General features: G+C 39.4%; 1 protein-coding gene across 13 annotated transcripts in view; it reads left to right on the top strand.

Annotated features, from left to right (window-relative positions):
- The window catches only part of LOC110830769 (uncharacterized), a 1,002,197-nt gene that overhangs the window by 953,008 nt on the left and 33,584 nt on the right, over window positions 1-15,605 (top strand). For 12 of the 13 annotated variants that reach the window (XM_087348624.1, XM_087348625.1, XM_087348627.1 and 9 more), the window contains 3 exons: window positions 6,963-7,191; window positions 10,816-11,150; window positions 12,773-12,889. In XM_087348624.1, the coding sequence (XP_087204750.1) occupies window positions 6,963-7,191; window positions 10,816-11,150; window positions 12,773-12,889 (681 nt within the window). The remainder of the gene's footprint in view (window positions 1-6,962; window positions 7,192-10,815; window positions 11,151-12,772; window positions 12,890-15,605) is intronic. The other variant, XM_087348629.1, reaches the window with a different exon arrangement.

The following is a 15,605-nucleotide window of genomic DNA, read 5'->3' as shown; positions in this document are numbered from 1 at the left end:
ACGTATGTTGCAACTATGATGGTGGCCAAGGCAAGGGAAATGTGGTCCGTGGGGCAAAGCCCCGGGAGAACAATCGCCGGTCATCAGGCCGCAACCATGAAGGAAGCATCTTGGAGGAAGGTTCTGAGCCTGAGCGGCAAAGCCTCAGGGGTTAAATAATCCCCCGAAAGTGGTCTAGCCCCGTGGGAGGAAAAACCCCTCGGGGGCATCCAGGTTCTCCTGAGGGCAGGATCTAATATGAGACGGTAGAGGCCCAGGGGTGTCAAACATGGCGAACTCAGTTAAAATAAATGACAATAGGTTTCCATTGTTGTGCAACAATGACCTCTGCTCATGTAGGCTGTTTGCCTCTTAAGGAAATCGCGACAGACCGACATGGACGGGACTATAAGGTGTTCTTCACCCATGTCAAAGGTTGAAGAACACTTGATGTTGAATTTAGCCCATTTTGAAGTACCATTAATACCCCCAAAACTTGTCATAAGTGACCGAGGAAAAGCACATAAAACTTCAAACGGAATAGCCGGTCTCTAGGCCGAGATTTTAACTCGTGACCTCCCGAATACGAAGCAGCATACATATTTCATGATATGGTTGGAAGTATGTTACGAGACAGTGAACTGTAGAAGCTGAAGGTACAGTTGTTGCTGTGCTAAGCTCCATGCCATTAACACGTAAGGGAGGTAAATCATGTAGTGTTAGTACGGACACGTTTTGGAGATTAGTGGTCAGCTTAAGCTGGGTGGGTCCCAGCTCCGATCTGGCAACTTGACCGTGTTGTTCCGTACCGTCATTCATAATCGTCTGGTCAGCCATTTTTCCATGGAGTAGAGTCCTCCTTAATCAAGAAGTTCCCTGCCTTTATGGGGCCCTTATTGTTCATTACTGTGTTCACAAGAGCTCAATTTGTCTTCCTTTCTAGTCCTCAAACTTCAAGACAATTTCTTTAAGGTTCATTTTAGTATGGCCCTCATTGAACTTGACAGTTTAAGGTATAAATCTTTCCCCATATAAATTTATCTGCAGTGGGTCAGTGTTGTGAAATTTAACAGTCTCCATCATCGGACCAATAAGGGAATCCCTACAGAGAGGCACTCCTCTGCCCTACGTAACTGCCAGTTGATGACGGAGACAGGTCTAGCGTCTGAAACGTTGTTTTTTTAACAAATAAGCAAGGCGATGGACAATGTCTAAAATAACAGTCTAACTGACTGACACACACACCAGCTTCACAACTCTTTGGATTTCTCTATATCAGACGAGGTATCTCGAATTCAGCGTTTTAAAAATATAAATTCGCCACTAGTGTAATATGTCAGAAAGTCTCTTCTTCTGGCATTAGATGCATGTGATTTTTATGTAATTCCGGTTGCTTGAGTAACTACAATTAGACTTCGAGCAGGAAGTGGTCCGGGTTGTCTGGTTGAGTGGGCGAGGTTGTGGAGAAAACTTGTAGACCTTGAAAATACTGACAGCTGTTCATTTATACGCTTACAAGAGATGGTAGTCATAACAACCGGTGTCTCTTTATTAAATAAGGATCAGCAGCCACCCCCTTCCACTTCTCAGTCCTCATGACCAAAGCTTCTCAGAATGGAGTGGGCGGCTGAAAATCAGAATGTATCTCTGGGTGAACGATGTCTTCGTTACAAGGCTGTCTGCAATCACGAAATTATGTAATAAGTGTTGCACAGCAGCCTTTATACCACCAAGACATTTTGTCTTCTGAATGAATACACTCCCTGTCTAGTTCAGTAAAACCTACATAAAACGAGACCCGAATTTAAGATAAACCTGTGATCGTCTGGAAAATTTTCCTGGTTTTCAAGAAGCACAAGAGTGGAAAGATGGAAATGTGAAATACAAACGTAGACTCGAAAGGAATAGCTGCAAATGTTTTCAGTTCATGTAATGTGGTACTGTTCCGTGTTTCCTGAATTGTATTCGAGAAGAAACATTTCTGTCGTAGACAGGAAAGTATTGAGCCTGAATAATTTAATAGACAGCTAAGGAAGTAAAGAAATAAAGAAAGATAAAGGAGAATGAGTAAAAATTTGGTCTTTTCTGAATTTATGACTTGGTTTAGGTCACGTAGGAGGGGTTCAAATCTCAGCCTAGAATTTTTATATCTGTGTTTTCGTAATTTTTCTCAGTGCCACTAGGATATTATTGGAATAGTAACATACAAATGACCACAGACGCTTCCTTCCACATCCTTTCCAATTTTTCATTCGCAGGTCATTCAACAATTCGATTATACATAACCTAGAATGTTGAGAAATGACGTTATATAAACCAAGAGTCAAAGTGACGTAACTGCTATAAGACCAGCTGCTCTATAAACGTCTTTGGTAGGCAGTAAGCACCTAAGAAACGTCGATCAGTTTCTACCAGACTACAACATTCAAGAAGACAGCCATCTTTAGACTCGTCGTCGTGAGAACTTGGAAAACAAACCGGGTGAACATGTTTCATAAATAAGCTAGTTATTTTGCATAGTTAAAATGGTGCTCAGCAGGAACATTTTTCTATTAGCCGAGCGGTATTCCTAATTTGTACGTGCGAAGGTCGCCAGAATTGCAAACACAGAATAATACTTTAAACAATAGAACTGATAGCATGGTATTAAATGACAAATGGATGTTCGATGTCGCAGTCAACCTCTGAAGTTTTATTTCCACATTTACGCGGAGCGGTCATGTTTAGGCCAGCACAACGACAAATAGGGCAATTGTGGAGCTCAGATTCATGTAATATACTGTATATATTCATTAATGTATGGACAGTGTGTGATCTGTTTATTAACCTGTTTTTTGGGGGTGTTTTCTTTGTGAGTCGAATAGATTTTTTCTGTCGATGCTCCATTTTTTGTAAAAGGAGAGAGACAGTAAGACAGTCGGGCAGATAGACATGTTCTTCCCCTCTTGCATTCGTTTTATGTTTTCGTGCAAAGACCACAGAAAGAGGAAGCCCTCTCGTCTTAGCTAATTAATTATTTGGTAAAATCGGTATAACTCAGCGTCTTTACTCATTCCACTTGCTTTTATTTAATTCAAATTTGGAGCACGGAGGTTCGTCACAGAAATAATAAAATACTGCTGCAAGAAAGTTTCCTGATTTACTTAAAATCCAGTCTACAGACTCCCAACCGCCTTTAAAGTTCCTTTTCACATCCAAGTTTAACATCGTTTCCTCACCTGCCCCTTGGCTTTCCATAACGGTTTGTACGAACTTCTTATTTCACCTACGAGTAGGTATTTATAATACGTGTCCACATTTGTTGAGCCGGGTAGCTCAGTCGGTATAGTGACTATTACGGGCTGGAAGATCCCCGATTTTCCTCTAGCCTCTGCGTCCGAACCGTCTCTGGGTCCCACCCAGCCTCCTGTCCAAAGGGTACCGGGGGTCCTTTCCCCGGGAGTAAAGCGTGGTCGGAGCGTGACGCTAACCATTCACCCCCATCTAGTGCCGAGGTTTAGAATGAGTAGGAGCTATACAATTCCCCTCCCCTGTGCGCCTGCATGGCGCATAACGGGATTGCACATATTTATTTCATTTGTTTAATTGAACTCTTTGTTAGAAATGTAATTGTTTTATTGTTTTATAGAATATTACAATTAAAAATATTTTACCTTTTATTGTTAATTATTACTTGCCGAAATTGATCATTTTAGTCCTAATCATATATGAAAATTTGCTTTACTGCTCCACGGTTTCGGAAATGTTTGTTATCCTGCGAAGTTGCAAAGTTGTTAGCTCTGCTTTTTATTCGAGTCAGATTCTCGGCGAGATATCTGGATAGCCTAACTTTGTCGTTTTGTAGTTTTCCTTAATCGCTCGGGGCAGCTGCTTAGATGGTAGGTCTGCATGTTTGCTGTTACGTCTCAGGTGTTATAATTGTCTCTGAGAATATAAGAATGTACTTTTTCAAATGATGACATTTTAAAACATCGGTTAACTGATAGTTTCAACTATTTTGTCCATTAAGTCGTTAGAGGGTTGTCTGAAAGCCCTATAGTTAAGTGTCACCTGGCTATAAACCGATGTTTTGCGCTCTGTGTTTCGAAACCACTGGTATGTGATCGGTTTTCAGCCACAAAACACCAGACAAGTGGGCATGCGCTGTATCCATCATAATGGCTTGTCTACAAGAGGTACAGCTTTTTTAACTGGGTTTGGAGATCGTTTGCCTACTTATTCAATCCAGATATTTGTAGAAAATTGTAAATTATTTCATACTAATTTGAGGGAAATAAATACGTAAACGAATAAATACAAATACAATCGGTGGAAATAATTATCGAAGATAAGGAACGGAAATAAATCCTTGTTGAACCAACAAGCATGTGAACATTTTTAAACAGTCTAAGGACAACAGCAGAATATAATTAACAGAATTAAAGAAAATAAATATGTAAAGGAAGATTAAAGCGAATAAAATATTTTATTATATAATATTATTCTAGAATACATTCGGTCTGTTTTGAAAGTGTGTAATTGCGAAGAGACTAAGAAAGGGAACATTTCATGATGTTTATTTTACTCTAATTTCAAGGTTAGTCGTGCTTATAATGTTTCTGCTAAAATTCGAAATTGGCCATCAACATGACCTATGGACCGCCGGTCGCAGTTCAGATTGACCAATTCTACGTGTGTGTCTAAATTAAGAGATACGTTTCGTTATAACGATGATTCTTGACCTCGATATCTTAGTGTTCTCTTGATCAAACTGGAGGGCGTGTGTTGAAATAAGATAAATATTTATGAATGTCACAGTACATTTATTGGCATTTGCATATACGCTTTAATACGAAAATGGAAAAGAAATGGATATGTACCGCTAACGAGGCATGCCTCATTTACGTTACAAAAAACCGGTTGCTTGGTGATGCTTATCAAATTAACAGCTTTTCATTCTGCGAATCAAACAAAACCTTTTGTATACACAGTCTATGGACAATATGTCGTTATTGAACGTTAAAAGGAGTTGGTACACATAGCCACCACTGAGCTATAAAGAACGAAAGTTTTAAGTTTCATTGCAGTATGAGAAGTCTATAGTTCTTATATTTTATTCTCTGTAATTAGGATTTATGACGTCGTATTCTTGAATCTCGTTGCGTCATTGAGTCATGCCATACTCTAAAGTTCAGGGACAGCCACAAAGGCATAACGTCTGGAAAGATTGTGTTCCTTTTGGAGCACGAAATACAGTACTTGGGTACTCATTGATCGCATAATGGGAAAGCCATTTCAATTTTTCAATATACCGGTATGTTTTGACGAAGCTGTAGGCCTATAGGATTTCTTCTATAGACCTTGAGGCGAATTTAGGGTAATTTACAACACCCAAGAAGCCAACTCTGCCCTTCTTGAGCATCTGACAGTCATTCGCTGATCAAAAAATTCCCTATGTTTTATTGAACCCCAAATTTCATTGCAGTGTTCACATAAGTCCACCACCTGTCCATATTTTGAACAAGATGAATCAAATCTACAGCCTGTTTTAAGCTCTGTTTGAACACTGTCCTCCCATCTCCGCCTAGTGGACTCTTCCCTCAGACTTTTCAACAAACACGTTTCTGCAAAGGTTACGCACTTCTCATCATCTTTGATTTGATCGCCTAAATATTTGGTGAAGTGTACAAATTATGAAAATTTTCATGCAAAATTCTAAAGCCTTCTTCCACCCAATCCCTCCTCATCAACCTCTTCTCCAGCATCCACAGTTATTTTTCCATAATGTGAGAGACCAAGTTTCAATCGATACAAAAGAACTAAATGCGGATTTATACATCCTCACGCTGTGCAGTGTGTTATCTGCAGTGCTAGTGGCTTGAGACATCTTATCTGCAGTAAATGAACTTAAAGACTAATGACTGCTCGTAACGTTATTGCCAATCACCAACTCCAAATGTTATCTCCACTAAAGACCTTCGGATTTTTCCGGATAACTTTCTTGAACACATCCTTTATTGAACTCGCATAATGAACTCTTACGCTGCTTTCACACGTGAGCCCGTGAGCCGTTCAACTGAGGGGCTCGCAGAGCCGGTATACAGCTCATGCGGAGGCGATAAGCAATCAGAATTCGGCTTACATGACCCTCAGCTAGAGTTACCAACTTCACTCAGTCCCTCCAACAACACATTTTCAGTGTATTTGCAGCGTTCATCAAATCATGTTGGAACTTGAAGAAGTAATAGTAATATTTTATAGCATAAATATTATAAATTATTAATAAATAGTACCTATTACGAACAACTTATTGGAGTTTTTCCCCCCCCCACAATGTGCCTCTCCCGTATAAAGGCGTTGGCTAGACTGGCTTGATCTGCAGCTCACGTGAGCCACGTGTGAAAGTCTTAGCGTAGGATGACAGATATTCAACTATTCAAGAAATTCTCTCGTTACAGCAGTCACAGGACACTACATATTAGCCCATTGTTTCCGTGAGAAGAGGTCAGTTAATTCCAATGTTATTCTGAAAAGTTGGCAAACTGTTAATAGTAGGCCTGTTTTAAGGTTAGGGATTGTTGGTAGCATTCGCGTCCTCTGAGCGGGAGGACCGTTCCAATCTGCTCTACTTGACTGCCTGTTAAACATATTCGCAGTTACCCATCATACCTGGATAACGCCAATAACGCCTTCATTCACAGTTACCTGCCCATACGTGTATATAACCAAAATTCTAACTTATCCGCCATACCTGGATAACGCAATGCATCAATTCTCACATCTAGAAAACCACATTTAAGAATTAAAGTAGCGTGTCACGAGGTGGAACAGCAGTTTATTTTACCCAGAATTATGAAACAGTGACAATATTGTGAGGAAAACTGACCTTAGTTTATTAATGACATATCTCATTCATAGCATGGAAAGTGTTATAACTTGTAGGCCCTGGGTTGATTTGTGATGCTGTAAAGTTTCGTTTTCTCACAGATGTTTGTTGTTTACAGGATTCGGAGTCCAAGAAGTGCGAGAAGAAAGAAGTTTCGGGCCCGCCCTTGCAGACCGCCAGCATGAGTGTGCGTGCACTAATAGAAGAAAAGATAATTCAGAAGCGCATCACCAATCCTCAACTGCAGACACCCCTCGGCCAGCAACAACAGCAGCAGTCACAACAACAACAACAACAACAACAACAACAACAACAACAACAACAACAGGCCCACCTAGCATACCAAAGTAAGTTGAGCTAATTTCCCACATAGGTCTCAGCTGTGTTAGTCATTCTTTTACGTTGTGTAACGACGCTGTTTTTATTGCACATTGTGAGACAGAGATGGCTCTGATTCTCCGAAAACCCCCTACTGTTTTACCGGTTATTGAATCGGAAATGCTTCAAAACGTTTATTGTACATGACTTATTTAATGGTGTAGACTTGAGGTTCTCAAGATGTTAAAGATGTCGAAGTTAGTCTTAAGGGAACGCTGTGTGGACATAGATACCATCGTTTTGCAGGAACATACTGCTTCCATCTTCAGGGATGAAGATGGAGATATGGGATAGAACCTGAGTCAGGATATACATTTCCGCGGCAAGATTCGAAATGTTTCGGTGGGTGGTTTCATAAAAAATCAGTGTAATTCTTGACAGTAATATTAAAATGCGTGTTATGGAGATACTGAAATAAACCAGCTCAGGAAGGACACGTGTATTATTTTGTACAACAGTAGCACCTCACCTGGGTGTGATTTAAAAAGTCGAGGCTCGCTGTGATAAATGTAGCACTGTTGTCAGCTCTTCATATCATCTCTGAACGTTGGATTGCAATCCTACGTAATTAGTTCTTTGTCAAACAGTCATTGAAAGTGTTTCGCATGTTGGAAAATGAAGATAAATGTGATATGGTGAGAATTTGGGAAGGATTTTTGGAAGAACAGACACGTGGTGTGAATTGGGGAGTTCTGTCCCCGACAATCGCTTCAGCTGTCGTGAGCTGTTCGCGTGAGCCACGTGATAAAGGGCCATATGACGAGGCCTAGTTCTTGAATTAATGTTCGTCATCAATCTGAACCATGACTATCAGCGATAGTTACTGCCAAGACCTGTTTTCACAAAAATCAAGTAACTATTTTTCTTCACTGTGACACAGCATTGGAATAAACATGCGCGAGGCACTGTCTGGGAATCCCCAGCTGTAAGTTAATGCATTTTTTTACAGAAAGCCTAGTTAGGTAGTTGTCAGACTTCGTATTCTAAAATAAACATTATGAAGAAAGAACATTGGCATCTCTCAGCAAAGTGACTGGCGTTCAGATTTCTATTTGAGAGACAATTTCTCACTTCGCTACATCGTACAGACCTTCTGTAGGTCTGGACGAGGTAGCGACTAGCACCGAAGTCTAGAATGCTACGGGATTAACCTCCTCCTCTTCATCCTAAACCTCCGCGGTATGGCAGTTAGCCTTTTGAAACCTACAGCTTGTATAAATAATACTTAAAAACCCAGTCCCTACCTTCAAGAAAACACAACACTGACAATCAAACGGAACTCATAAATAAACTCTGTGGGCAAAATACAGAATTACTGATTATCAAAGCAGGTGATACTATTTGACTTAAAGAGTTAAAACGTCATTGGTTGATTCTTTGGGTTCTTAAAGGCGCTAAGTCAACTGACAGGTTATGTAGCGTGGATTAGTAGGGCAGTTGCTTGTAACGATTTCGAGAGGATATGGACGGAAGCCGTCGTGACCTGATTAAGATACTTTTTTTGCATTTATTTGTGAGAACTGAGACGCTCCGAAAATCTCACTACGGCCAGCCTTGGGTCAGGATTCGAATCCGGGACTTCACGAATGCAAAGCTGGAGTGCTAATAATTTGCATGGGATGTATTTGTTTGTTTCTTCATTTAGTTCAGCGTCTTGAATACCATACTCTAAGGCCTATATAGAAATTTTCGATCCTTGCATTGCTAAAATTAAACTCTTTCGTTTTATAAGTAATTTCTTGGCAGAGCGTGTTGCCGTGGTATCTGATCCAGACGCGTTTTAATCATTCTTTGTCAGAATTTGAGAACGTGGATTGCTTTCTCAAAATGTACACACAGAGAACTAACTTAGGTCACGTTCTATTTGTCCTGGGATCCACACTCTTGTTCAAACAGGAAGTTTCTTAAAAGGGTGTGGCAGATGGATGGACATTCGGAGTCGCCATATTTGCCTCTTACCTTCCTCCAAATGTGTAACGAAAAATTAGCTACCCATTGATATGCGGACTTTCAAATTTGTATGTAAAAATTGCCAATAGAAGCTTTCCAAAATGTGTAATATATCGATAGTTATTTGCCGTGTTAAAAAAACTGTTCATTTTATTCTGTACAGTTGATAGGCCTATGCAAAAATTATTCTTAAATTTAAATTTTTAAACGTGTGACAAAATTACGTGGCTGGGTGATGTGTTTAACCCACTTGTGTTGCTCGTCTCCTGTATAAGAAGCAAATACAGTTAGGATATTTGGCGTCTGTGTAAATCCAGCTACTGACGCAGTGATCGCGTACAGTCGAAAGGTTGCCATACCGCCAGCTCAGCCGACAGATAACCTCACTCTTCTCTCAGCTTTGCCATGTGCTGGAAGCGAATGCTTTTTGGACAGTGTGTATCATGTATTTATCAACTTGGTTGACACCATTGCTTGCCTTAGAAATGATAGATAGATAGATTCACATTTATCAGATGGATATTTGTCACAACGAAAAGAGGAAAAGGTATTTAGCAACGTATTTTGTCTCCCGCAGACAGACCGATTGATGCCTGTGATGGGGCAAGGGCTTAACCCGTGACACTGACAAAGAGTGATGTATTTGGCATTCGTACTGAAGCAATTGAGGTAAACGGTGGTCATAATTTACGCCGTCTGAGCACGGGGGTGTACGCTAACTGAGCTTCTCAGTACGGGGCCCTGGAGCACTTCTTTACCTTTTGTAATACTTTTGCATTGGCAACATTACTAGTGATATTTAATTCAGTGTTCCGCAACCTTTTCTACCCACTGAACACCCTAATTTTTCAAAGGCACATGGTGGCATACCACAAAATGTCGCCTCACGAAAAGGGGTTATGAAACTGTGCATGACCGCAAATACGTGTATGCATATAAATCCTTGCCCTGTTCGAATGTACGTGAAAACAAAACAACACATGATGGATAAAACTATCGATGCTGCTATGATTTTATTGTTAACCACTTCCCTAGCCCGGATAGCTCAGTCAGTATAGTGACTAGCTATGGGCTGGACGGCCGGGGTTCGAATCCCGACGGGGGCAGAGGATTTTTCCTCTAGCCTCTGCATCCAGACCGGCTCTGGGGCCCACCCAGCCTCCTATCCAGTGGGTACCGGGGTCCTTTCCCGGGGGTAAAGCCGGCCGGGGCGTGATGCTGACCACTCACCCCATCTAGTGCCGAGGTCAAAAAAGAGTAGGAGCTATACCTCCACTTCCCCCTCAAGTGCCTGCATAGGCATGTAGTGGGACGCTTTACTTACTTTTACTTACTTGCCACCTTTAGAACCTGAAAGTTTGCTCTGTTGAGGTGGCACAGGAAAGAGGATTTAGTGGCACAGTGTTACCCATAATATTAGTGTAATATGCATAGTAGTACAAAATAACTTGGAAGAAGATAGATTTTATGATATTCAGATGAATACAATGTATGAACATGATACAGTATTATGTTCCACTTATGTACTACTGTAATTATATTAAATATTGAAGAGGAAAATTCACAGGTTTTATAAATCATTTATGTCAATTTAAAATTAGGTTTAGGTTAAATACAGTTGAGTATCTGTTACTTTCTCCTAGATTCCGAGCCAACCAATGGTTCTCGTGTGGGAGGTGCACCACCGCAGTATCCCAGCACACCCCCAACACCAGGGAATACAGAACCAGATCTGAACATTAAACTGTCATCTTTTGTGGTGCCGGCACCTCCAGTGCAATCACAGACTGTGCAACAGCAGCAGCAGCCACAACAACAACAACAACAACAACAACAGCAGCAGCAGCAGCAGCAGTCAGCGGGTGAGAAGATGCGTCGACATTCAGACTCTGAGCACTTTGTGTCTCCAAGAGCACCAGCAGATGTTCAGCAGGAAGCCGTGGCTTTAGCCGAACTACTTCTGAAACAAGGTGGCAAGGTGTGTATTTGTGTATCTGTGTGAGTATGGCTGAAAGAAATGTTTTTAAGGGGTAGAGCTCATGTCTCCTTAATTTGTTATGACATTTTATAGAAATGGCAAACGCTGGAAACAGCTGATGCATTCGCTCAGTTTCTTAATCAGAATGTGGGTTTATTTGATTTGAGTCAAAGGATATTCTCATGAAAGTGGATAGATAAGGACCATACTTGCTGTGAATGAATAGGTTAGATACATAAATTACATTGTCGAAAATAACATAAAAAAATTTGTCATCATCCTGCCTAGGATTGAACCCTTGGCCCATTGCTGACCGTTGCTTAAGGCAACTTGCCATATTAGTCTTTTAGTACCTCAGAGTAGCTGGTGACAAGCCCGTTACCTCTGAACAATTTATACTCGTTCCTGATTTGTCTGTTAGAGCCCTCTAGTAGTAAATCAGAAGAAACATTGGTGAGAAATTGCTGCTGAATTTTGCTTATGAAATAAATGGTAAAAATACGCTGCGTAAACTTTCATTTATCAACTGTGTATGTCGGGTAGAAAATTCATGGGCACCGTACAATTTGTTTTTTGGGTGCGCTGCAACATACAAGATTATTTGTAATGGGTTACTGTGCACAATAGCCGCAGCATGCGAGCTTCAGCTATGTCACTGAATTGGGAGTGGGAAGATGAAAAGGACGAGAGGGAACAGCATGGCATGAGCATGGAAAGTGCCTGAAAAATATTTCCCCCCTTTCAATTTTGACAAAGAAGGTGACATTTTCATACTCCCACTTTTACGCTATACTGTATTTTTGTATTTCGTGAACCAAAGGAACTATGAAACATTAGGAATGTAGGCACACACCTTTACCCATTTACGTTACTTCTACAGCCTTAACATAATACTTTTAAATCCAGGATTGTGTTATCTCTCGTATATGCTATGGCTTCAGTGTCTTCCCCTCCCTCCAACATCTGTGTTTGTAATATACATATATATATAATAATAATAACAGCAATCTGTGTCACATAAAATAATCTGAATGCCTGATGCTTTCTTGCCCACTGGCTCACTTACACACACACTTGATCATTCAGTCCTTATTATTTTGCCTTTGTGTTTAATTAATCAGTGTTGATTTATTTTAAATGTAATTAATTTGTTTTTATGTTTTGTGTGCTTTGATTTTCATTTAGGCGTATCAGATTCTTATTTAGTCTGAAGTTCAGATAATCTGATATAGAATTTTAAGAAATAAAATTCAAAAGTGAACTAAGTATGTTATGTTATCATCAGAAATGCAATGGAATGTTTTAGCTTATAGTTTACTGACACATCTTTGAGATGTAATTGGGCATTCCTTTCAAACTGACTTATCATGTCTGTGAAATACTAGGGATATGTTGCAATTGAAATGCAACTGGAAGGGAAGGCTGGGTGTCAGTTATAGAAATTTTGAAATGATTAATAACTGAAAGCATTCTTTTCCAGCCCTTATGGGAAAGCATCATAACCTAACCTAACCTAATGTGAATGATGCATTGCATGATTATATTTTTTGTTATCTTTCAATTTTGTATTATTTGTTCTTAAAAAAAGTATGTACAATTTTTATGAAAGACCATCTTCACAGGACAATCTGCCGTTATGGTTGCCACCTTTCATTCAGTCTCAACCTCAGTGGCCTGCGCTGGTCAGCAGGTCAGGGGATTCAATATGGAGACCAGGAAGCAACAGAGGACATGATGAGGTCAGGGACAGGGCCCCCATTAAATATTATAGGATGGAGAACACTAATCACTCCTATTGGTCTAACACAACATATTCCCCTACACATTCTGGTGTATAGAATGTAATTTATCACAGCTATAAATTATTTCTGAAATAAGGATATCATGATTCTAATTCAGATTATGTTATTGTAAGTATATCTTTTGACTGTCTAATTGTTTTGACCTAGTTTTTGTTTATTTATTTATTTTTATTGGGCGTTATGTTGTAAGGACATAATTATACCTTATATGTATGTATGTATGCTGTGATTGATTCTTACATAAATCTTTTATGAATGTTAGATACATTTTTTAATTCATTTAAATGTTTTTCTCTGTCCCTCCTGTCAGTGGCTGGGACTGTGTCATAACATAAGAAGAAACGTTTCCTTCCCCAGTCTTCATTGTAGCATCCTTTGATCTGCTAAGTTCTCACCTGCTGACCACTCATTGAGGTGTCCTTTAAGGGGTTAGCTTGACCACTATTAATAGAGGGCAAAGTTTGATTTGAGCATGGATTGAATGGAGGGATTAATACATTTTTAATTTTAAAGCTGTTATATTGTTTACATTAATTGATAATTTTTTTGATAGACTTTATTCTTTATAGTGAATTTTGGGTATTATATAAAGGTCATTTTTTTATTACTTTACTTCATAAGGGCTGTTTTGTAATATTTTGTTTGTGCATAGCACAACAGTCTCTTTTGTGTCATGTGCAATATGGTATTAATTTTGTTTCAATTAAAATGGAAAAGAAAGATTTTTACTGGCATTATGAGAGATTATAGTATATTCATCTTTCCAAATTCATATCTTTTGAAGTATTGGGTGTTAACTTCTGTCATTGTATCTTTGAGCCAAGTACCGTTTCCTTTCTCAACTGTTTATTCGGATTACATGTCATCTTTCTCATTTATGTACTGTTTTGCAAAAGCAACAGGTTTGTTTAAAACATACAAATTCAGAAATATAATCTTAAAAGTCTGTTTTGTGGGTTATAAATTTACGTATCACTTTTATTCTCTGCACACGTCAGAGCTGTGTACGTTAATGAATGTAATATGATAAAATTTGAGCTAATATAGCAGTCAGTACAGTGGCTGGAGAAACAAAATTCAGTTTCCAACAAAGGCAGTATTTTCTCTTGACTGCCACTTCTAGATTGAGACTGCACTATGATCTACATACAGCCAGTTGTCCAGTAGATATGGGTGGAGGGATAGTCTTTTTGCCGGGGTTAAGGTAGTACAAGCATGTAGCTGATCACTGAAGTCTATAATGCACAGAGGTTTACTGTTAATGACCCCTATATGGCACTAATGTGCTGCGCTTAAGCTCAGAAGGAATTTTACTTCTATCTACTATAAAGAAATCTGTAAGTTTCCAACTTTTCCTACCTACAATTGGGATTATGGGAAAGACCAGTTTATATCTCTACTGTTCTCCACAATAGAAGGTATTAACCTAAGAAACTACACAATTGTTTGAAAGAGTTTATCAAAGAACTTAATCAAAAAGTTACATGAGGGTGAATAACATTCTGATATATACAGCCCAAGAAGAATGTCTGTTGAATTTTTCTAGTTTGAAACAAAAGCTTTGTAGTATTTGAGAATACATTTTTTTCTGTACATTATATTTTTTACCACATATAAATAAAATCAGGAAAATATTTTGATCGTGTTTTATATTTTTTGTCAGTCCATGGTTTTCATTATCTAGATTGCATGGGGCTTATGGTGATTATTTATTAATTTGATTAAAACACTAAGGAAATTTTCTTAAATCTGCAGGCTTCTTATAGAGAGGTGGCAACTTTCGTCTTCAATTTGATAGGATTATCTCTCTTTCTTCTTTCCTTGAGTGCAAACTTTAAAAATCAGCACCTCTGGTTTAATTTGTTGTTTGCATACTCCAGATTGTATCCAGTACTTGTATTGAACTGGAACGATGTGCAGTGCTTCATTTCATGGCAAGAGCAGTCAGTACTAGTTCATAACAGACATTTTGTCAATTGTATGTACATGCTTTATCACTTAGTCATAGTTTGTAGTGTCAGTTTTGCATCAGAGCTTTCGTATGTGGTATATGTTGCTAGTTATTTTAATGTTTCTTAGACACTGATATTTTATTCTTACTCTGCCATCTGTGACATTTTATCACTAGCCTGTCATCTATTACTGTTGCTGTTAAGTCACACAAATTGAGTTACGGTAATCTAAACATGTCGTAATTTATTGCTGTTAGGCTCTTGCAGACATTGTCAAGAAACACTCTTCTTTTAAACTTATTTGCACCAATATAGTAGTGTTAGTTATGAGCCGGGATAGCTCAGTCAGTATAGCGACTAGCTACATGCTGGACGACCGGGGCAGAGGATTTTTCCTCTAGCCTCTGCGTCCAGACCGGCTCTGGGGCCCACCCAGCCTCCTCTACAATGGGTACTGGGGTCCTTTCCCGGGGGTAAAAGCCGGCCGGGGCGTGATGCTGACCACTCACCCCCATCTAGTGCCGAGGTCAAGAAAGAGAGGAGCTATACCTCCACTCACCCCAAGCGCCTATAGTGAGACAAACTTTAAAAAGTAGTGTTGGTTGATTTAGCTTAAAAGTGTGTCTTCATGTCTGTGTAGATGAATGCAAAGTAGGACACTTTTTCCCTAGCACAAATTTTGTGTTTCTTTTACTGGATGC

The sequence above is a fragment of the Zootermopsis nevadensis genome, unplaced genomic scaffold (assembly GCF_977971745.1).
Source record: "Zootermopsis nevadensis isolate Lab colony 2312 unplaced genomic scaffold, Znev_1.0 Znev_ptg000013l, whole genome shotgun sequence".
Lineage (NCBI taxonomy): Eukaryota > Metazoa > Arthropoda > Insecta > Blattodea > Termopsidae > Zootermopsis > Zootermopsis nevadensis.
The sequence above is the reverse complement of the archived record's forward strand: the minus strand, read 5'-3'. Positions and strand labels throughout refer to the sequence as shown.